The 21574-nt window shown below is 42.9% G+C and overlaps 1 protein-coding gene across 1 annotated transcript in view; it reads left to right on the plus strand.

The window, feature by feature from the left end:
* The window catches only part of PCSK2 (proprotein convertase subtilisin/kexin type 2), a 97364-nt gene continuing 77275 nt past the window's right edge, over window positions 1486-21574 (plus strand). Inside the window, exons 1-2 of the mRNA XM_021391832.1 lie at window positions 1486-1989; window positions 20045-20149. Coding sequence (XP_021247507.1) covers window positions 1798-1989; window positions 20045-20149 — 297 coding nt within the window. The 5' untranslated portion in view covers window positions 1486-1797. The remainder of the gene's footprint in view (window positions 1990-20044; window positions 20150-21574) is intronic.

Consider the following 21574-nt stretch of genomic DNA (forward strand, 5'->3'; position numbering starts at 1 on the left):
GCATAGCAAGCAAGGGAACAGTGACTGTAAGGAAGAAAATGTTATATATATTCTCACACATAGGAAATTTTAAAGTAGAGAAAATCCCACTTGGCTGCTTCTGTTTTAATTTCCCTCAGCTTCTCATCCTGAGGAACAGCTGTGGATGGAAACCAGGGGGGCCTCCATTGGCTGGAGGGACATTGCCAGCAGCTGTTACTGATCTGAGAGCCTCACAGCCCCTGAATCACCTGGAAACAAATCAAACTGCAGGGTCTGCTTTAATGCTGGGAGAGATGTTGTGAGGAGAGGTATTGTTGAATATTGATGAAAGCAAGCAACTTGGCTTCAAGAAATATTGTATGAAGTTGTTTTAATAACTGTATATACTAAGAACAAGCATCTAAAATCAGAATTCTATTGATGTAGTGTCTTAATGAGGCTGCAAAGATGTTTTCCTTCTTTATTGTGCCATTTCTCATATTTTACCTTTCCCTAGTGTTTGATTTTTTTTCCCCAACACCAGGCTTTCATTTACAGCAGTTCTGCTGATTTAAAAGGGTTTTGGATCAGGCTCCGTGTTACCATTTCCCTTCTGTTTGAATAGGGATTTTCTTTTACCCAGAGGAAGGGAATCAATAATTTGTCATGGCAAGCTAACACTCCTTTGGAACCACAATCACATGGTGAGCTTCTCTGTCATTTTCTAAAGCTTTGGAGGTTAATGGAAGAAGAGTCTTGCTTGTGATCTTTGTTTTCTTTTGTTTTCCCCTATTGATTTAGGTACTGTACTCCACTGGACCATTTGTAGAATGGATTATGGCAAATCTATCGCTATTTGTTTTAAAGGCAGTGCTACCTCACTGTGTTTTCTGTGCCCTGAGTTGTTCCCAGGGCACCATTCAGGCATCAATCTGAGGATTAACTTTTTTGCACGACAAATTAACAAACATAGTTGTAGGAACAGGCTGTCGTATACCTTGATGTAACCTTGAATACTCTGTACTGTTCATTTCCATTTGGAGTTTTGAAAAGGGCAGATTTCCTACCGAACACCCCAGTTCCCGGTGCCAGCACACACCGGTGCTCCCAGCACAGAGGGGGCCCCCGGAGCCGGGGGTTTTCCCCTGAGTCCTTCTCTGTGCGTTGGCTTGTGCCGGAAGGGGCACGGGGACGCCTTGCTGCCCTGTGAGCATCTGGGGCAGGGCGCACCTGCTGTTCATCGGGCTCTCCACAGAAGCCAGGTGCTGGCACCACGCAAATTGCCAGCAAATGCCCAGGTGCATTTTGCCGAAGCATTCGGCCGCCGGCCCTACAGCTGCTGGCACTTAGCACCCGCTCTGCGGGACAGCTCCGCGAGAGGACCCCTCTTCCCCCCTTCTCTCCTCCCCGCCCCACGGGAGGCAGCGCTGGGGCTCGGGGTGGGGCTGTGGGGATGCAGCGCGGGGCAGGCTCTGTCGGGGGGACTGCGGGCTGCGCGAGCCGCGGGCGGGGGGAGCGGGGCGATCCTCCCCGGCCGTGATTGGCAGCGCGGCGGTGTCCCCTCCCGGCTGGTGCTTCCCCTCCGCCGGCTCCGCGCTGAGGAGGGGCCGGGGCTGCAGCGCCGGCAGCGAGCACACCGCCGCGCCCCGAGCAGCCCCTGCAGCCCGGCCGCTTCCCCGGGCTTTGGAATTTTTTTGTTGTTTGTTTGTTTGTTTCCTTCCCTTCCCCTTCTCTCCTCTCCTCTCCTCCCCCCCTTCCATCTTTTGGCCGCTTCCCCGTCTCGCCCGCCCGGCGCCCTCCCCGCGGGCTGCCTCGGCGGGCGCACAGCGCGGGGCCATGCCGGCGGGGCCGCCGCTGCTGCTGCGAGGCGCCTTCGTCCTCCTCCTCCTCGTCCTGCTGCTGCTCTCCCTCGGTGCCCCGGCCCGGGCAGCCGTCTACACCAACCAGTTCTTGGTGGAGCTGCACGGCGGGGACCAGGCGGAGGCCGAACGGGTGGCGGCGGAGCACGGCTTCGGAGGGGTGCGCAAGGTAAGGGCTGCCCGGAGCCGCTGGGGAGCGGGGATGGAGCCCGGCTGCGTCCTGCAACCGCACGGCTTCGGGAGCCCGCTTCCTGTAGCCGCTGCACAGCAGTCTCCTGGGAGGGCGTTCGGCTCGGACTGGGAGGCGAGGAGTTTCCCACATGCTAGGGAGCTCGGCGCCTTTTGACTTGGCTGCGTAAACATCCTCCAATTGAGCTCCCATCCTGCGGGGCTCGGGAGCGGCGTGGGGCAGAGCGCAGCGGGGGCCGGGCCGCCCGAGAGCTTCCTGAGCACGGCTGGAATTGAAACTGCTCCGAGCGCTGAAAATAATTAAAGCTGCATCTCCATGGAGAAGCTCGCACACGATTTAAATGGAAGATTTCTGAGGGATTCTGACACATAAGTTTGTGAGGCCAGCGGCTTCCTTAATGTCCCTGTTATTCTCGTGGAGAAATAGGACATTGCCAGACCAGATAATCCTCTTGATATTGAGCGTGATAGGCAGTCAGTGCTCATCACAAATTGATGTAAGTTGGGAAACTTCAAGTTCCATTGGAGGCTGTTTTCTCTCCTGAGGTTGTAGGAAGCCCTTAGTAGCTTTTGTGTCAAGGAGTCCCTGCCCGGCTCCTGGAGAGCCCTGCTGTACTAGAAATCTCTCACGTTTAAATAGCAATCAGAGTGCTAAATAGTTTAGGAGACAGTCAGGTCTGGGGCTAATACAGTGCCCTGGTCAGGACGATTGCTGACAAACTCAATGCCCAGGCAGTACTTGGTTGGAGGAGCATGGAGGGAAACGGGGCTCTGTGAGCATTACTTGGGTTTTTTCCTTTCCCTGGTAGTTACGCAATAAGATCCTGATCTGACTTCCAAGGAAGCAGATGGGAATTGTGTGCTGAGCTTGACTAAGTGAAATGATTTAATCCCCTGATATACCTATGTATCTGTCCTATGAAGTGAGACTCGCTCCCTTGGGCTGCTCTGTCTCAACTCCAGTGGGGGCTTGTTACAGAAATGAGGACAATGCCATTTTTGCTTTGAACACTACTAATGCCTGCTGCTGATAAGATGCTTTTGTTTTGGGCTCTCAGCCTTGTCCTGGTGGTGGTGGGGCCCTTGGGACAGGAGCTGTTATGGGGATTAGATATCGTTACCTGAAACTTCGTAGACAGTGTTGTTTGGTTGACAGTTTTCCCTTGTTATTGTTCTCTGCCTGCACTCCCTCCTTCATGTCCTGTCCTGTCTTGGGGATACTTGTCTGATAAGGCCTCAGGAGGAGGCGGGGGGGTACCTTGCTGCAGAGCTGAATTTCTTTTTACTTAAGCTAGGTGCCTGCAAATGCTGCTGTGACCGTGTTGGGAAGGGATGGGGAGGGTTGTAGAATGAAGAAGTGCAGCTTCTGGGCTGTTACAGTTCTCTTCCCAGGGCTTGTTAGGATGCGTACCGATTGCACATGGAAATCAATCTTTTAGCTTGTCTTGGCAAGAGCAGGAGGGAGGTCCCCTGGGTGCGTAGGAGGAGAGGACCTGCTTTCCTGTATGTGCTGCAGGGATGCTGTGTCCCGTGGATGCAGGAGTCTCGAGGAACAAAGCCCCGCAAAGCTGTGGTGCCTTGCACTCACAGCAAGGAGGAGGTGGCCAAGGCTCTTGTACTGTGCACGTGCTGTCCCAAGAGGTTTTCAGGTTACATCATCCCAGTCCTTGAAAGCTAGAAAGCCTCCCACCCTGTGCCTACAAACGTGAGAGAAAATAGCACCCTGCTGTCTGCAAGGCAGAGATTTTTAGGAAGCAGGAGGAGTTCCTCGAGTTTGGCATTTAGCTGTCTGTGTCAGAGGATAATCCATTAGAGTCTGATGGCAATCTGCAGGGGAAATCTTAGCAGGGCGATAGGTGGGTGTCAGTAAAAGCGTGTGCCATCTACACCGGTGTCTCTTCAGTACTGCTGAACAGAAGAGCCTCCTGATCTGTTTTGCTGTCATGAGGCTTATCTAGCATCTCAGCTTACAGTCTGCAGGCCTGGCTTTCACGGTGGTAACAGCAGTGCAAAAAGTTGACTGCGGACATGTACATGTATGCAAACAGAGCTGTGGGTGGTAAACTCTCTGGGGGAAAGTATCGTGTGTAGAATGTGCCATCTACTTTCTTAGAAAATAGGAAAAAATTATACTGCAAGAAGTGATCTTTACAGGCTTCCACCACACATACTGTTTGGACAACACACTGATTTATTTACTTAAACCAAATCTGGTTACCCTTACCACTATTGAAGAAATACTGTTGTCCAATACCTTTGCTTCAGTGCAGGTATTTTCCTGGCAGTAATAAAGGGCAGATACAGCTTTTTCTTCTGGGTGGATTTAAGATGTGTATAAGATGGATTGCTTTTATACTTGTCATACATCACAGATGTGTGTTACCATGACTTCGTGGGAGCTGATTTTTAAATTACATATTTTTAGTGCTCGTGGTTTTTCCCAGTAACACACAAACCGTGTGCAAGTGCATGTTGCGGTTATTTAATAACAAACTTCTGCAGGAATGCAAGGGAGAACATTGCCTTCAAGATTAATGTCATGAACAGTGTGATGTGCTTTCTAATTGATTCCTTGGCCATGTTCCCTGCCATCACTCTAAAACTGCTGCGAGACTCCAGGTGGGCTGAAATGTGTGCTTTAAATGTGGTGCCCATTTAATTATTTCAGGAGGGCTTGGTGCTCACGTAAATGACTGCCTGCATTTAGATTTAGGGCCCTAACATGAAACAGAATCTCAAGAATGCTGACCAATTTCTCTTTATCCTTTCCTGAATTAACCTTGAATACGGACCTCCACAACTCTAATCGTGTTATTTGATTCTTTTTTTAATGTTTGCGGTTTTGCAATCCATTTGTACTTATTTCTACATATTCCTTATGAAACAAATGCTGTGATAAAGCATCTTCTTTTAACATGGTTAGTCTTGCCCTTTTCAAGCAAGCAGGAGTCATGAGGCAACTCCCTAATAGCTACCTCATGTTAAATTGTGAGACCTATGAAAGGAACAACTTCCTTTTTTCTGTTTGCCTTCTGGCATGCTTACCTCCAGAATACATTTCTTAATGCAGGCTGAAAAGAAGCTGCTTTTAGATCTTGCACTGCAGTTCTTATTCCTTTCTACCAAGGGGAATTGAAAGAAACGTTTGGATACGTCTCATAAGTGGAGATCAGAGCTTGGGCATCTATTCCATTTCATTAGCAACACTGAGGCAGATGCAATGTACAGAAGGCCACTGTATCTAAATATTTTGCTGCTGGTAGCATTGAGGTGAAGGGTTTTAAACAGTTGGCTTTGAGTGGCCTCGGATTTTAAAATGGAGACCTATGAATTTCAAAACATGGGGAATCTGATGTCACCCAAAGGTTGGCTGTTTTTTTTTTTTTTTTTTTTTCCCTTGATATATTCATTACCTGGTCACTTTTCTCTCTAAATCTTGCAGAAACCAAGGAAAACTGTCACAGTTGTGACTTTCGGCTTTCCGTTTTTTGCTTAGGAGGCTTCTAGTTGAGGACCAAGCTTTCTGGAGTTGGTCATAACTTTCTGGATGAAACAATGGGAGCTCGGGTGTATTTATATGGTGCAAACATGGTTTTGCCGAAAGCAAAACTAAGCACATAAATAAGCCAGAATTCTTACTTGGGCAGCCCAATTCTTCTGCATCTAATTTGGAAACAGATGACGCAGAAACGAAACATTCCTTAGCAAAGAGGAGTTTGGGAGCCCATTGGAGTCTGAAGGCTTGACATCAAGCCTCAGACTGCAGTGTTTCCATGCACTAACATGTTTAATAATTAATTAGCTTTGCATTTTATGTTGGCCTAGAGGAAAGGATGTTTGTTTGCACAAAGTAGTCCTTCATTATAGAAACAGAAAAAGCCTTTTTAGAAATGGAAGGTACAATGTAACTAAGGAAATGTAGAAGGAAACTAAGACAAGAAGTAAATTTCTTGCAGATACTAATTGTGCAACTACCGAGATTTAAATAGAATCATGGAATGGTTTGGGTTGGAAGGGACCGTTAAGATCACCTAGTTCCAACCCCTTGCTATAGTCAGGGATACCTCACTCTAGACCAGGATGCTCGCAGCCCCATCCAGTCTGGCTTTGAATGCTTCCATGGAGGGGAATAGGTCTCATTGTAAAAGAAAATGCTTCAGTTTCCAAGAGAGAGTCTGAGCTGATGTGTTCAAGTTAAGGGGAAAAAGCAATTAACTGCTTGGAAAAGCTTGATCCTGCTGTGGTAAGACACACTGCTGGGGAATGATGGATAGCTCATTTTTCCAGAAAAACCCTGAAAGTAATTGTGGAGACGTGGAGAGAACAGCCATCTCGGTCTGGACCCTTGTCAGTTCCTTCCCCGCGGAGTGATGTCAGCGTATCACTGGACCCTGGCTGGGAAGTCCCATTTGCTCCTATTTACACTCTAGAGAAGTGTTAGAGGAATTAAATCAGTTATACTATGGAAATAAGGAGTTTGCCTCGTATGTGAAATAATGTATTTCCTTCAAAATGGTGTGTTTTTGTTGTTGCTGTTATATTCTATTTTGCATTCCAGCTTGGACGTTGAAGCAACCCCAGTAGCAAACACTTCAGCTGGCTAACTCTGAACAAACAGTCCCACGTTACTTTAATGTACTTCCTCATACATGTGAAAGCTGGAATCTATGCACACAAAGAATGTAAAACAGATGGTCATGCACATCCCTCAATCAGTATCTGGTGAGCTCCTTCTCTGTCAGAGACCCAAACCAGCTCCTTGCTGGTGGTGAGTGTTCTGTTTGAGGTTTAAAATAATTACCTTGTCAGCTTTTTGTAGCATTCATTCTTAGCATGCGAAACAAGGTCAGACTCCCCTGCTATAGATCCCTGCTGTAATTGCTCTATTACTGTTTTGAATACACGGTGTAGTTCTGTTTCCTGGTAAACGTGCAAGTTAAATCTAACTTTTATGGATAAGTTTGTTTACTGAACTACAGCTTAGATGAAAAATTATGTTTATTTGTGAAGCTGCCTACTTTTACTTATTCCATATTACCCAAACTCATCAGCAAAATTGCATGTGTGGTAGAGAACCAGGAAATGTCCCGTTAGTCATTTTTTTTTTCAGTTGTTTTCTTCACGCTGCAGCCCAACTCAGAACGTGCAGTTATTTCTTTTCATTTACATTATAATTAGTTTTATCAGTGTGAAGGGGAAAAATAGAGAAAACATACAAAGAAGTGAACAGCATTTCCAGATACCGTGCTCACACCAGAACAACATGGTATGCTGCAGTCTAGTTTGAACCTCTGCCTGATGAAAGCTTGTTGTGATGTGGTATCAAGGCACCAGGATCATTTTCTGCTGCAGGATACAGCTCCAGGGTCTGAGGGCCTTAAACTGCTGAGGAGCATCAGTGCCCGAAGCCTGGATGCAGGTGAGTGCTTCCTGCCACCTGCTCCCTCCCTCCTCAGGCAGGGAGAGCATCTCTGCCGGTTCCTGGCTGCCACCAGACCCAAGCCAGCCTCCTGGTGCTGCATGTAGCATTACATGTAGTGATGTCAGCTCCCTAGGTTATTTCTCTCCACAGTGGCACATGGAGATCTTAGTGCCACGCATGTAAGGTTCATGGTTTGCACCAGGAGAGACAGGCTTAGTATATAAGAAATTTCTCTTGCTTTCTTTCCTTGGCTTCAAGTCTGCCACTGGGCTATTTCAGACCTGTGCTGTGGAATTTATAGTCATTCTAATATTGGTGCCAGATAAACGAAGACCATCAGCATGGTGTCATTGCCTGTGAATACGCCATCCTGCTGTCAGCCTAGCTTCTCCTACCTTTTGCCCAGATAGCTTTCCTGCGTGACTTTTGGGCTATTTCTGGATGCTACATAGTATGGGTATACCAACTGCCTGTATGTGTTGAAACTTTGTGATCCTATATGCAGTGGCTCTGTCTAGGACTCTGGTGCTGTCATTGCTCTGGGCAGGTTTTCCACGTGCTGAGAGCAGGCTGATGGCTGTTACTCTAAGACGCGGTGTGAATATCTGTGGCTGTTACCAATGCGTAAGTCAAATTTGTCTCCCATCCCAAAGCTGCAGAGCTGTGCAGCAGAAGGATAACTACTTTTGTAATAGGACCCTGTCTTGGATGGCTGTTGTTTGCTATCAGACCAGATGGACGGATCTTACTGCCATGTGACAACCAGTACCAGATGGTTTCAGTTACTCTGCATGATGTAGAACATTTTTATTTCTAACTTGGGAGTTTACATCCATATCAAACCTCTAGACCAAAATAAATAAATTGTCAGCACTCTTCCAGCTCAAAGTTCTTCCATATGAGAACCTGAGGACCCCTTGGCATTCATTTGTTAGCAGGTAGATGGTCGCAGGGACTGACTGTGCTGCGAGGCTGGGTGCCTTCAGGAAGCATGGAGGTACACTGTGGGTTTCCTGAATTTATTAGATGTTATCTTTTAGAAGAGCCAACTTGTGTGAAGGTGAAAGAGAGCTTTGTGTCCTTCTCAAAAATATGACAGGTGATAAGATATAATACTCTTCCCATTCTTAGAAGTCTGCTGTAACAATACCAATGTGGTTAAAATGGGGAAACAAACCCAACTGCAAAGCTATTATCATCAATGTAGGAGTGCTAACATGTTTAACAAATTTCAGGTCAGAACAATAACAGCACAAATTTCATTTAAACTAGAACTTTTACTAGTAAGCCTGCACTGATTAAAAAATAAATAAAGTACATCAGAATTCCCTGGAACAGTTGTAGTGCTAGTACTTGACACTGCAGCTAAGTGGAAGTTTGCATGTGATCGTTTTCTTCGTCCATCTATAGAATTGTTCCATTAAAATTAATCCGTTAAAATTAATCTGTACAACTCAAGTTTCAAATGCGTGTAATTAAGCACTTACAAAGAAGCTGCTGAAATGTTCGTAGAATTTATTTGGTAGATAGTTTCAGTCAGTGAGTTCTGAGACACGAGCATGTTCATGGAAAATTGTGTGAGCTAGAAATCAAGCCAAAATGATATAATGAAAGATAAATTGTGCCAGCTCTTGTTAAAATATTACAACAAGAAAACCATCTTGTGCAAGTCTGATCTTAAGATGGGTGGCTAATTTCTGTGAGGGCTGCAGCAATGAATGGTTGGACTGTATGGATGTTTACCTTTGCCACGCAGTGCTGTCCTAGTTGACAGAAAGTTCTGTTCTTTTTTTTTTGTTGTTGTTTCAGCTTTTCAAATAATTAATAGGTCAGGTTTCTACAGGATGCTGGCTGCATGGTGGCTATAAATATTGCAGGGAGCAGCCTGGTGCTTCCATCTATCATTGTCCTCTGGTGGGAGGAAGCTGAACTGCTTGACTCTTTGTCAAAGATGGGATTTCTCCCAGTAACCTGAAGTAGTCTGGTGCATTACTCTTGCTGTAAATCAGTGAGAGCTCTGGGTTTAACTCTTGTGAGTTCATTGAAAAGATCCTGGGCTGTGCTCTGGGACGGAGTGAGCTGTGTGAAATTCTGCACGACCACCTCGCGCTGTTACGCGTGATGAAATCTGATGTGGACATGAAGTTATAACAGTCGCTCTGAGTCTAACTTGGCTGAGCCCTGGCTGTGTTTCCAAGTAGTGTGAGCTTGTACCTGGAATTAGGGAGTGCAAGCTATCTCAGTCTTACCGTTTATACACTGGGGTTGTAAACAGCTCTAGTGGATAGCAGTAGCGCTACTTCACTCACTCAAGAAGTGAACAGAGATGTAATGTTCTCATCATATATTATCTATCTTCTCAAACAATACTTTTGTGTAAATGTTACATCCTTAATTTCTTTGTCCACAGAAAGCAAATGGAAAGAGTGACCTCAGTGTTTGCATCAAACCAGTCAGCAAAAGTGCATTAGCAGTGCTCATGACTGAACTAGGTTATTTGCTTACCTGATGAGCAAAAGGGTAAAGTGTCGCACCTGCTTTCTCCTAGAGTACGCAACAAAATTGTGAAAACTGAGACCCAACAACAATATAAGTACTAATGATAAAGTAGAGAAACAGGCCTTGTTATTAGGGAAGAGTATTCAATATCAAACTAGAACTAAACAGTTGAAACTCTTATCTAAGTAGTTTTAAAAAAGGGGGGAGGAGAGGAGAGGATGGGGTATTGTGTACACTTTCCTGATGACAGAGTATCCTCCTTTCTGCCTATTCATTCTGTATGAAACATAGGTGAAATGAATTGCTGTGAGTTTGAAACCAGCTCTAAAGCTGAACCCTTCGTTTATTGCTCACTGCAGAGCTGAGCGCAGCAGAAGCTTCTGCCTAAGGCTTCTAGCTACAGCCAAGATATGGTGAATTAGCTATAACCTTTACTGGTCCCCACGGGGACCTTGTGCTTTCCCATGTCAGTTAATTCAGAAAATGCATGTCAGTGAAATTTAGCAATTTAGAAGTCACTCTGAATCAATCATTATGCATAATTGTCATTTCTGAATTGGGGCCTGAACGTATTTGCAGGTTAGAAAAGAAAAATGATGAAAATCAGTTGTTCACACTGGTGAAATAATGGTTGTGAGCGCAGGCATCATCTGAAGATTGATCTTCATAGCATTTCAGTCTATTGGTTTTTACATTACCATTTAGACCCTGAAACTTCTCAGGTGACCGTACTTCTCATAGTTGTAAAATCCTTCCATTTCTCATGCAATTCAGATACAGTTCACAATGAAGTCCAGACAGTACTGATACAGATTGTTTTCTCTCTTCTTTCTGATGGGCTTAAAATGCTCAATTTCCTTCTGTAAAATTCCTTTTTCCCCTTCTAACTGAACACGTTCTATCCACGTTAAATATATTGGTAGAGAAACCAATATTCCAAGCTCCAAAAACTGAAACACTCTTAATTAAAAACCTATATTTTTCCATGCCTAACTGATGTAATAAAGAAAGATCAGCCTATGCTGGGTTGACCACAATTTCTATCAGCAATAAGCTTTTATCAGTTGGTAGTAACAGATAGTAACAAGATGTTTCATAGTTGACTGAAAGGTCAGTGAGGAAGGGAAAGAGGTGGTGGTGAACTTTGCTTTCTTTCCCCATTGTTATTGCAAACATCGGGGCAGATTTGGTTTGTCTTTTATTTACCATCTAACACAGAGCTCTTGAACCCACTCACAGCTGTTAGCCTCCATTGTGAAGTGATGATCATACAGTAACATACTGGAGCTGAGATGAGTTGTCTCCAGTTCATGATGATGTGAGTAATGGACTAATTCATCTCTGACATGGTCTTCTATTAATGCAGATAAATGTCCATGACTTTCTGTTACCACAGTCAAGCAACTTTACAAAAGCAGGGAGAACAGCAATGCTCTGAAATGTTACTTTTCCTGGGCTCCACTGAGAACATTTTCTTGAAGCTTCCTTGCGTTGCTCATTTTAAAACCTACTACTCTCTTTTTTTTTTTAATTTATTTTTAATGGGACAATTTTATTTCTAACTACTGCCCATCAGCTTTTATCCCATACAGCATCTATTTTTCTCCAGGAATTGACTTTTTTTTTCTGGGAACTGGAAGACTTGCTCGGTGTGGTCTAGCAATAGAAACTTCCCTGTGAAGCACTTTCTATCCATCAGCTATTGCTTGACAGCCTAGCATTAAATAGACATGGAGAATAAAGGGTTTGTAAAGAAAGAGTTACAAGCCTTCCTTAAGTGTTGGGAAGGGCTAGTATCTTTGCATTAGTACAGTTCACCTTTTCTGTGCTTTCTTGAGTAGTTCTTGTCAGTAGCGAACTTATTTTGGTCTGAGATGCTTTTATAGCTGTATTTCCTTAGAGTTTGAGTTCATGACTTTGCTTTTAGGCACTACATTAGCTGAGCACTTGCACACGCTTGTCCCACACACTTTATTGTGTGGACATTGATTTAAAAATAATGCTGAATAATGCTTTGCTGAAATTCAGAGTGTCTGGGAATAGCTGTGTCTTACTCCCTCTCCATCTCTGAGATGGAGGTGCTAGTAATTTTCAGCAGGGTTAAGCTATATCTTAATACTGTGCTTCAAACGTAACAAACTTTATTTCATGTGTTTTATTTCAGTGTTCTTAGAGCTGATGTCACACTGGACCTTGGAGTAACAATAGGAGTCGATCTTTTTGGTTACGTCCTTAAAAGGACAGAGAACTGTGCTGTAGATAGGAAGAGAGGGAAAACAACTGTAGTTAGTACTAATTGCTGTCAGTATTGATCTAGCTTTGTTAGAAATAGACCATGGTTACTGAAATTTGCAGGCTATAACTGAATCATTCTTTCTTATAATTTGAATTCTCTCTATGGCAGTCATGCTGATAGAAAGATTTGTTTATATTATTTAATCATATTAACATATTTACCAAATATTGGTTGTTAAAGAGATACCTGATATATACATATAGATATACCCACTGATATGTATTGACAATGGCACTTAGCATTTTATAGTTTCAGTAGTGCTGTGCAAACATTAATTAAATGAATTCTATCAATAAAATAAGTAAATAAGTACTTATTAGACTACGCTATTTTACATGCAGCTGAAACAAGAATATTAACAGCTGTAATTGCCTAAGATTCTCCTAGTATTAGTAGAAACAGGGGGTACCAAGCATCTCAGAGCACTTGCCAGGGCTAAGCTGCAAGGAGTATTTAATTTACAATTGAAAGCCATGCCCTGTGAGTCTTAGTTCTGGTTCTGTCCTACAAGTGCCAGCATGGAGGATGGGGAAAAAAGAGCCAAAAAGCAATAGGAAAATTAAAAGTTCCTAGATAGGATAATCTTGGAAGGAAGGATATTTGAGGTGTGAAAAATTTCAGAAAACATTACTGTCTTAGGAGATGCTTTGAAAATACAGTAGGGACTTGAAAGAGCAGCAAGAGACCCAGAGGCACTTTGTTTCTCCAGTTAGGAGACAAGTGTGAATAGCATTAGTCTTGTTAGCCTTTGGCTGTAAAATATAAGAGTAGCAGATCCACTTCTGGGATTCCATCTTCTTTTTCCTGGTTTTCTTAAAGCATTAACTGTCATGGGTTAAATGAACTAGTTAACTGGGTCAGATACTGACCAGTTTTCTGGTTGTGATGTAATTTACACTGCGCAGTTGAGCAATTCTGTGAAGTGGCTACTAGCATGAGCAAGTTAAGAAAGTTAAGTTTAGGGACAGGTACTTCTCCAAAGAATGTCTGGAATCTAATCTCTCTTTGTTTTTCTGGGTATGGGTTCTTTGTTTAGTTTTTGCCTGTTTTGTTGGTGCTCTTCTTCTCATAGGATCCTCAACATCTGTGTACGAGGACATAATGGTGATTACTGAGCCTTCACTTAAGGCTTTCAATCCAACAGCAACAATCACCAACTCCAGGTAACGATGGTCTGGATCAATCCATACAGTCCAATGTGAGTGCTAGTGTATAAGCAAGAACATTCATCTCTAAATCCAAGAAGTATCCTGCTTTGGCTGCATTCAGCAATGCACGTGATAGAATCAATAATGTGTTCTGTGGTTACTGGGGAGTAACGGATAAAACTCTAAAATGCACAGATCCATTCATCTGAAGTAGAATGTCTCTTTTAAAAGCCTGAAATGGCTTGTACAATTCACTGATAAAACTAACAGCAAATCCACCACCTTGTTGCTGATGACTTACATGACTGTTTCAGGCTTTCAGGATAAAGCTCTTCAGCAACAAACTTAAGTGATGTGAGCACAATAGAACATAAAAGCGTAGAATCATTCAATTGCAAATCAAATTCCAAACATTGCGAATTTGAAACCAAACCAATGGGGCAGTTTCTTGTAAGCACTTGGAAGTGCTGTGTGTGATAATGTAAGAATAATATTAACAAGAAATTGAGAATTATACTTTTGACATCTGAATTGACCTACATGAATATGGGTAGATGTGCTCCTCTTACAGTCTCTGGAGCAAAAAAGATGCTCCTGGGGCACAGCTCTGCTCATCTAACATGGCCACCTAAAATAGGTCAGACAAATCATGCTCTGAAAGTGCCTTTTTTTCCTTTTTTTTTGGTGTGAATCGTATAGGGAGCTCAAATGAATTCTGAATTTCACATGGACAGACTGGACATGTAAGTGTAATTCCAGTCAGTCAAAAACTGGTCCCACTTCTTGCATTTACTTTCTGCATTTACCTTCTGTGTTTACCTTAATCTTGTGCTTACTGTATTCAAAAGGGTCTAGAAAAAAGCCTCAAAATGAAATCTTATTCAGCAGTCTTTGTATACCACATCTGCATTTATAATGTTTCTCGAGGAAATAACGTTTCAGAAACCATTGGAAACTGTTATTGGTGGCTTGAGAAAGACTTAATATAACTTCTAAGCAGCATTGTCGTGTTCTTATAGGCAACCAATATCCTAAGAATAATATATATCCTCATTACCATATATATTATAATATTTCTACTGACTTCTGGAAAAGGGAAGAACGGATCGATGATCTCTCAACCAAATAGCCACGATCCTTTATTAGTGCCTGTTAGGTTAGAAGAATGTACAACACAGCTAAGGACGTATATAAGTAGCTAAGCCAGGCATTTCTGAATTAGCCAGTAGAAGAAATGCTGAACTGTGTGAATCTCAGCTGACTTCACAGGGATCATCTTGAGTATTATGGATGTTTTAATGAGATGTACGTTTTGGAAGTATTAAAGCTGTGGCTAATACCTCCACCAGCCAAACTTGCCAAGGTGAATAGGATTAGGTTTGATTATTACTTGGATGGAGGCAAATAACTAACAGTGCAGTAGGTACAGTGCAAAGTGGGCCAGGAAGACCAAGTCAGAACATTCAACCCTGGGGCTTGGTTGCTGCAGCTTTCAAGGCTGTTTGGAGTTTGTGTAGATTCTACCTGAGCTCCTTTGGCTGAGGATTTTGAGTAATTACAATAAACTAATGAGAAGGAGTGAAATCCTTGCCTGGGGCCTTGGGGACACCATAGACTGGGTTTCATGTTGAGCAAGCTCTGGCAAAGGTTTAGCCCTCTGTGCTGTTACGCGCTTCTCCACCATCGTTTCAATTAATCCTTTCTTATTCGTACTTTGTTCTGTTCTATTTCTATGCCTCGAGCTGCCCGAGTTTCTAGCTGGCTCTGCTTACATGTGGTCCTCGTCACTATAGTGAGTGAGTGCCTTTGACTTCAGATTTGGCTCCCATCTGTATATTTAAAAGTAAAACAATTTCTAATGCTAATCAGAGTGAGGGAAAATGAGAGAAAGAGTTTTAAAAATTCATATTGAATATTTATAAGCATCCTCGGTGCGTTTGATGAAGCTGGGATGAAAAGGTTTCTAAAAGGTTTCTAATTTCTGCTGTGAGGCACTTCGTTGTGCTTCAGCTGTAATGACAACTGAAGGAGCTGGGCCTGAGGGGCCCGTGAAGGCTCCAAACACATTTACTTGTGCCAGGTCCAGGTCGTATAATTACTGAGTGGTAATGGGATGAAAACTCACCTGTGGAGATTTATGGCCCATTTTGAAGTCAGGAGCTGTGCTTAGGCTATGTTGAGTAGGGATGCTTTGTGTTAGTATACTTTATTTTTTTATATATTGAATGCAGATAGTTTTTCCTCAGAGCAGATAAAAGGTTTCTTCAGCACCAGTTTTGGTTGGTATCCCTATGTACTGGTCCGTATTTTGCAGGTGAGGAGCTCCAAAGAAGGTCTTTGTCAGCTTACCTGGATAAGGAGTTTCAGTGAATCTTGCTGACAGATCCATTTATGCTGATTTCAGTGGCAATCAAGAAAGATGACCCTGGGATAATTGTTATAAAACAGCCTTTGCTTTTGTGTTTTAATCATTTTGCTCAAAATAAGTTGTTACAGACTGTTGTCTCCATTGTGAATAAGGGAGAGGAACTGTAGCAATAGGTTCAAATAATCTATTATTTACTATTTTAGAATAATATGGTATCAGGGAGGAATCACTGAAAATGACACACAAAACCCAGCAGAGTACTGCAGGGATGCTGTGTTAAAGCGTGCAGCTGGATAGGCTGCATGTGAACCCTAGGCAGAGATAAGACCCATTAAAACAGGACAGAGCTATCCAGTCTGTTCTTGTTTCCTGTGTGTGCCATAATTGGCTTGTGAGACGTACGGAAAATGGAGCCCTGAAGTGAGTCAGTGCCATTTGATGGGAAAGATAAGCTTGGGAACCAAGGTTCCTCTTTAGGTTTGCATTGCGTTTGTCAATTCTTAAATCTGGAGACAGGCTGTGAGTACTGGACCTCACTGCGTCAAGGTAAAATAGTGATCCCGCTGGTTGCTTTATTCAGTATTTTGTTAGTTTCTAACGTTAGCATTTATTGGTGCTTCAGCATACATTTGCTGCAAATGTAAACTCCTGGCTGGATTGTACTTTTTTTTCCCCACTGTTGCGTCTCTCCAAGATGGCCCAGATGCTACTGGTTTAGATAAGGGGCACAGCTGGAGTTTAGTCTTTCTGTGATTTCTTTAAACCCCTGCACTGCTGTGCATCTGATCTTGATGTCCTTTGCTTTCAGACAAACAGAATTACATCTGGTGCCATTGTGCGTTGTCCAAGGCAAGACTGACAGGGAAATGCAGTTGCACCTTCTCTGTCAAGTAGACAGTGTGAGATGGACATCCACTCCAAGGGAGCTGCTTGCTACCCTGACCTGGACCAGGTGCCTGTGTGGAAGAGGATGTCCTATGGCTGCTTTTCCTTCTTGGAGCAGATTTGCAGCTGGAGGCTCAGCAGTGTGCTGTGTCTTACGTTTCTCTTTTGTCCCTTTCACTAAAAAAACCCATTCACTATTGCGTAGTACAGCCCCTGAGCCCCAATTAGGAGCAGTTATTTGCTGACAGGCTGTAACAGAGAATAACAACCCAGAAGCAGTGCAAGCAGGATAGAATCCTAGCTGCCTGTTTGCAGCCCGTTTTCTTGAGGACTGCATCTAGGACAGCACCAAGTGAGTTTCCTGCTTAGGAAAGACTGCATATGAAAGGAGGGGAGTGCAGGAAGACTGTGGACCATGAGTTTAGCTTCTTTTTATTTCAGTAATAATTTCACCTGTGCTGCTCTGTTGCAGCAGTAATCTGATAGAAGGAGAGATCCTAGCCATTTTCCTTTCTACATAAGCCTCTTCCATTTAAAGAGTTATTTTCTCTCCTCCACTTAGTTGAACACTGAAATTTCAAAAGTAATTTCCTCGTCCTCATCCTTTTCTGGAAGAAGGTTAAGTACTTCATCAAGGCAGTTGCTAATCTGAAGAAAAGGTTGGCACGGATTGGCGGATGAGGGCTTGCTCCCCTTGCTGTGTTCAATTAGTGATTCTGTTTTTGTTTGTCTTTTTCACCAGTAATTTTGTACAAGTCATTACATTACATAATTCCTGAGTTTCTCAGAGTCTGTCTTATTTATACATCAAGGCAATGCTAGGCCCATTTTTTTATCGCTCTTAACGATCCTTCTTACTTTAATTTTCAAGTGCTTTCCAGTAATTAGTAATCTTACATAATTGCTAGTTTTTGTGTGAGGGCAGGAAGCTTTGTTTCTTTCCTACAGAAAGAGCCACAAGATTGAGTGAATTATTCACCCATGTTTCATGCATAGTCCCCTGATGAAATAGGGTTTTACTCAAATACAGTTCCAGCTTTACTGTGAAAGTATTATGGACTAAACTACTACTGGTGGATCTTCAAGGCTAGTGGTGTGCACGAGCCCTTTGGTTTTCATTTCACCTTGTTACATGCAGTGTTTATGTGGTCATGCTGAGCTCCTAAGCAGATTAGAGCTCCCAGAGAACCTATGGCAGGAAAAGCAATCCAGCTTGTGAGTTACCAGCATCCTGGCATTTGGAGTTCTTAGTCAGTAACAGGAGTTTGTCAAACATGAAGCACTTCGTTGTTTTCTTGCTGTATTCATGGATTTCACAGCAAAATCCTCATCAATGCATGCACCATCTTAGGCACTTGGCTGGCATCTGACTTTTCCTGCATTCCTAAATTTTAAAGATTTACTGAAGAATTTAGGCTCTTCCTGCCCATTGCTATTTTTGCTATTATTCACAACTTGTGGTGTTTGATCACGTCATATTTCAGGTATTGCCTAGCTTAGCCCCCCTTCCTGCCTATCCACACACAGCTTCGCTGAGGGAGTACAAAAACTGCAGACTGTAAAACATGTGTTTCCCAAAGATTATTGGAATATCTATTATTAGAGTGGTGAGGCCCTGGCACTGCTGCCCAGAGAGCTGTGGTGCCCCATCCTTGGAGGTGCCCAAGGCCGGGCTGGATGGGCCCTGGGCAGGCTGAGCTGGTGGGGGACAACCAGCCCGTGGCATGGGTTGGGGCTGGGTGTGCTTTAAGATGTCTTCCAGCATAAGCCATTCTATAGTCTCTGAAAAGAGCAGAATAATCAGTTAAGTGCTTCAAGATTATCTGTGATTTTGTCCACGAATCTGATCACTTCCATGTGATGCTAACTGTTATTTCTTTCTCATGTGGTTGGACTTTAACACGTTGACTATAAAGCTTTACTGTGTGGTGTATTTCTTCATTCTAGTTGGTAGTAATCCTACACCAAAAATGAATGAGCATGTGTTATATATCTTCGGTATCCTCCCAGATATCCCCAATATTGCTGAGAGTCTTCCTTAATGGAAGAATATCAAGATCAATATTTGACTGGAATGGATTTGAGTGTTCGATGTTGAGACAGGAAGAAAACAGCCTGATTTTACTGAGAGAGTTAGAGGGGAAATTGGACCACAACTTCTGATGGATGGTAATGGTTAGCAAAGCTAGTTGTATTTCAAGCTGTAACTGATCTGACTACTTAATTTTTTTTTTCTACTTATTTTTGAGGTGTTACATATCCTACATGAGGGAGGAGCCATTTTCTGGAAAGCCAGATCTATTGACAAACTCTGCATCATAAAATTACCTTATCATCCGTTTGGTGAAGTTACCAGATCTAAACCTTTAAAACATGAAACGTGAATCTGCTTATAAAAAAATTACCTAAACCTGAACAGAATTGGAGCCCTAAGAGGCATAGTTATGGGGATAGATGGGAGGTGCTGGAGACTTCTGTGGCTGCTGCTGTGAGCTTCTTGTAGTCTCGTTTCTCCTTCAGATTCAGCTGTGTTGTTCTTCACGTGTGTATGAAGCTGATATAAGATATTCTGGTTATTTGCCCAGAAGAGCTCTCCAGACAGACCTGAGACTCAGCTTCAAGGGACCTCAATGATTTTGATGAAATCTGCTTAACCTGCAGTTAGAAGGAGGTCTTTGTAATGCTTTGATTTCATTGACACAGACTGTTTGAAATAGTATAAAAGGAAGACTTTGCAGAAAGCAAGTTAAATCTCAGTCATTTTTGAAATGTGACCAAATTTTAAAATTTCAGAATTCCCTGTGAAAATTACATTCCCATGCTACTCCCTACAAATGCCAAAATAAATTTGCAGAACTGCAACAGATACTGTGATAATTGTAATGAAAATGGAAATAACATCATAGCAGGAAAACTATATCTGTGAACTGCATATACATGTATACAGGTATGGAGTCTCTCTTATGACAACAGGATCCTGCTGCCCTTATTCATCCCAGGATTTTGCAATTATGGCATTGCCTCAGATGCATTCTAATGACTCGGAAATAACACAGCCTTACTGTTGGAGGATGGTTTGTGGTACTTTCAAGTCATTTGCAGTTTTTGTTCTTTTACTCCATCTTTTTCAGCAAGTAGTAGATAGCCCTTCAGAATATTAGTGCTGGTAACCTTAAACTTAAGGTGAAAAGAATACCAAGTGTGTATAGAAGTTACCCATTGTACAACTGCAGCAAATAACCTTAATGCTGCTGTGCAGACCTTTCAAAAGTAATTTGGAAGTGACATTCTCAAGAGTGATTTGGGCATTGCGGTGTAACTCACAAGTCTTGCTTTGTATACTGTCACCTCACAGGTAAAAGTTTTCCATGACATCCTTATTAGTGGCTGATAACTGTTTTTCTCTCTTCTCCTCAGCTCCCTTTTCTAGATACTGGTTACTTCTTCTATCACAATGGCATTGCCAAGGCCAGAAGAAGAAGAAGTCTTCAACATAAGCTTCATCTGGAAAAGGATTCCAGGGTAAGAGTTTTTACATTATTTGCACCTGTCATAGGTTGTTGTGTTTTATTTTTTCAAGTCTACAAGCTGGCAGTAGCACATTCTTCTTTTGTTTTTGTCTGAGTTCTTACACCAGAATAATACTGGGCTGGAGTGGGGCCAGGAACACAAAAAGTGCATATGCTGCCCAAATAAAGTAGATAAGCCCGAGGAGTGATATCATGACAGCAAATAGATGAATTTTTAATCCTTCAGTAGGCTTTAAACTCTCTGTGCTGTAAGCAAAAAAAGAGAGGAGAATACTTTTATCCAGATAATTTTATTGCCAGGTATTATGTGTTATTGGAACACTTAAGAAAATGAAAAAATTGAATAGGGAAAAAAAAAAAAGGGTTAAATAGCACTGTAATTATTGTGACACCACAGGAGTCAAGATCTGATAAAATTCCTAACTTAATTTTCCCACTTTTGCAGAAGTTCCAAGTGGTTCTGGACCCATGTCCAACAGGGATGTGTGTGGCCAGTCCTGGGCCTGCTGATGCTCACTGCAGCCTCAGCCTCAGGCTGAATAGTCCTGTACTCATTCCAGACTGGCAATTTGATTTGCTACCTCTAGACTTAGCGTGTCTTGTAGAAGGAAAAAAAGAAAAGGCATTAAGAACGGCTTAAATGAATCTATTTTCTCTTTCAGATATTCTTTCTTCTGCAATCTTCTGACATTTGTGGTCTCTAGACTCTTAGTGGGTTTGTGTCACATGCAATGAAATCTCCTTTTTGCTTTTATCTCCACAATCTCATTAATGTTTACGAATATCTAAAGGGAGGTAGGAAGCAAATGGATGAGGCCAGGCTCTTCTTTATGGTGCGCAGCAATAGGACAAGGAGCAATGGCCTAAAACTTGAACATAAGAAGTTCCATAGGAACATGTGGAAGATCTTTACAGTAAGGCTGATGGAGCCCTGGAACAGGCTGCCCAGAGAGGTTGTGGAGTCTCCTTCTATGGAGATACTCAAGGCTCGTCTGGTGGCCTACCTGTGCAACCTATTGTAGGGAACTGCTTTAGCAGGGGGTTGGACTCAGTGATCACTTGAAGTCCCTTCCAACCCCTGCAATTCTGTGACTGTTGACTCTGGTGCTGTGTACCAAAGGCTTAGCTGTCCTTGGTTTCAGTGAATAAAGCTGTGTATTAAAATAATTAGGACTATCTCCTGTGTGAGGAAAAGGATGATCCTGGGTGTGCCCCAACCTTGTGGGTTGCGCTAAGGGATGGAAGTGAAATGGAAGCACTGTTTCGTTTCCGCAAGTGACAGGACGCATTGTCATCTAGACCTCCTACCTACTCTGCCCTGTTAGGTAGTCTTTGAGCTCTAATGATATGATATAGGTCAGCTGGTTTCTGTAATAGAGTTCGAGAGCCCTTAAAATCATTACTTTTATTTTCCTTC

This window comes from Numida meleagris, chromosome 3 (genome assembly GCF_002078875.1).
Source record: "Numida meleagris isolate 19003 breed g44 Domestic line chromosome 3, NumMel1.0, whole genome shotgun sequence".
NCBI lineage: Eukaryota > Metazoa > Chordata > Aves > Galliformes > Numididae > Numida > Numida meleagris.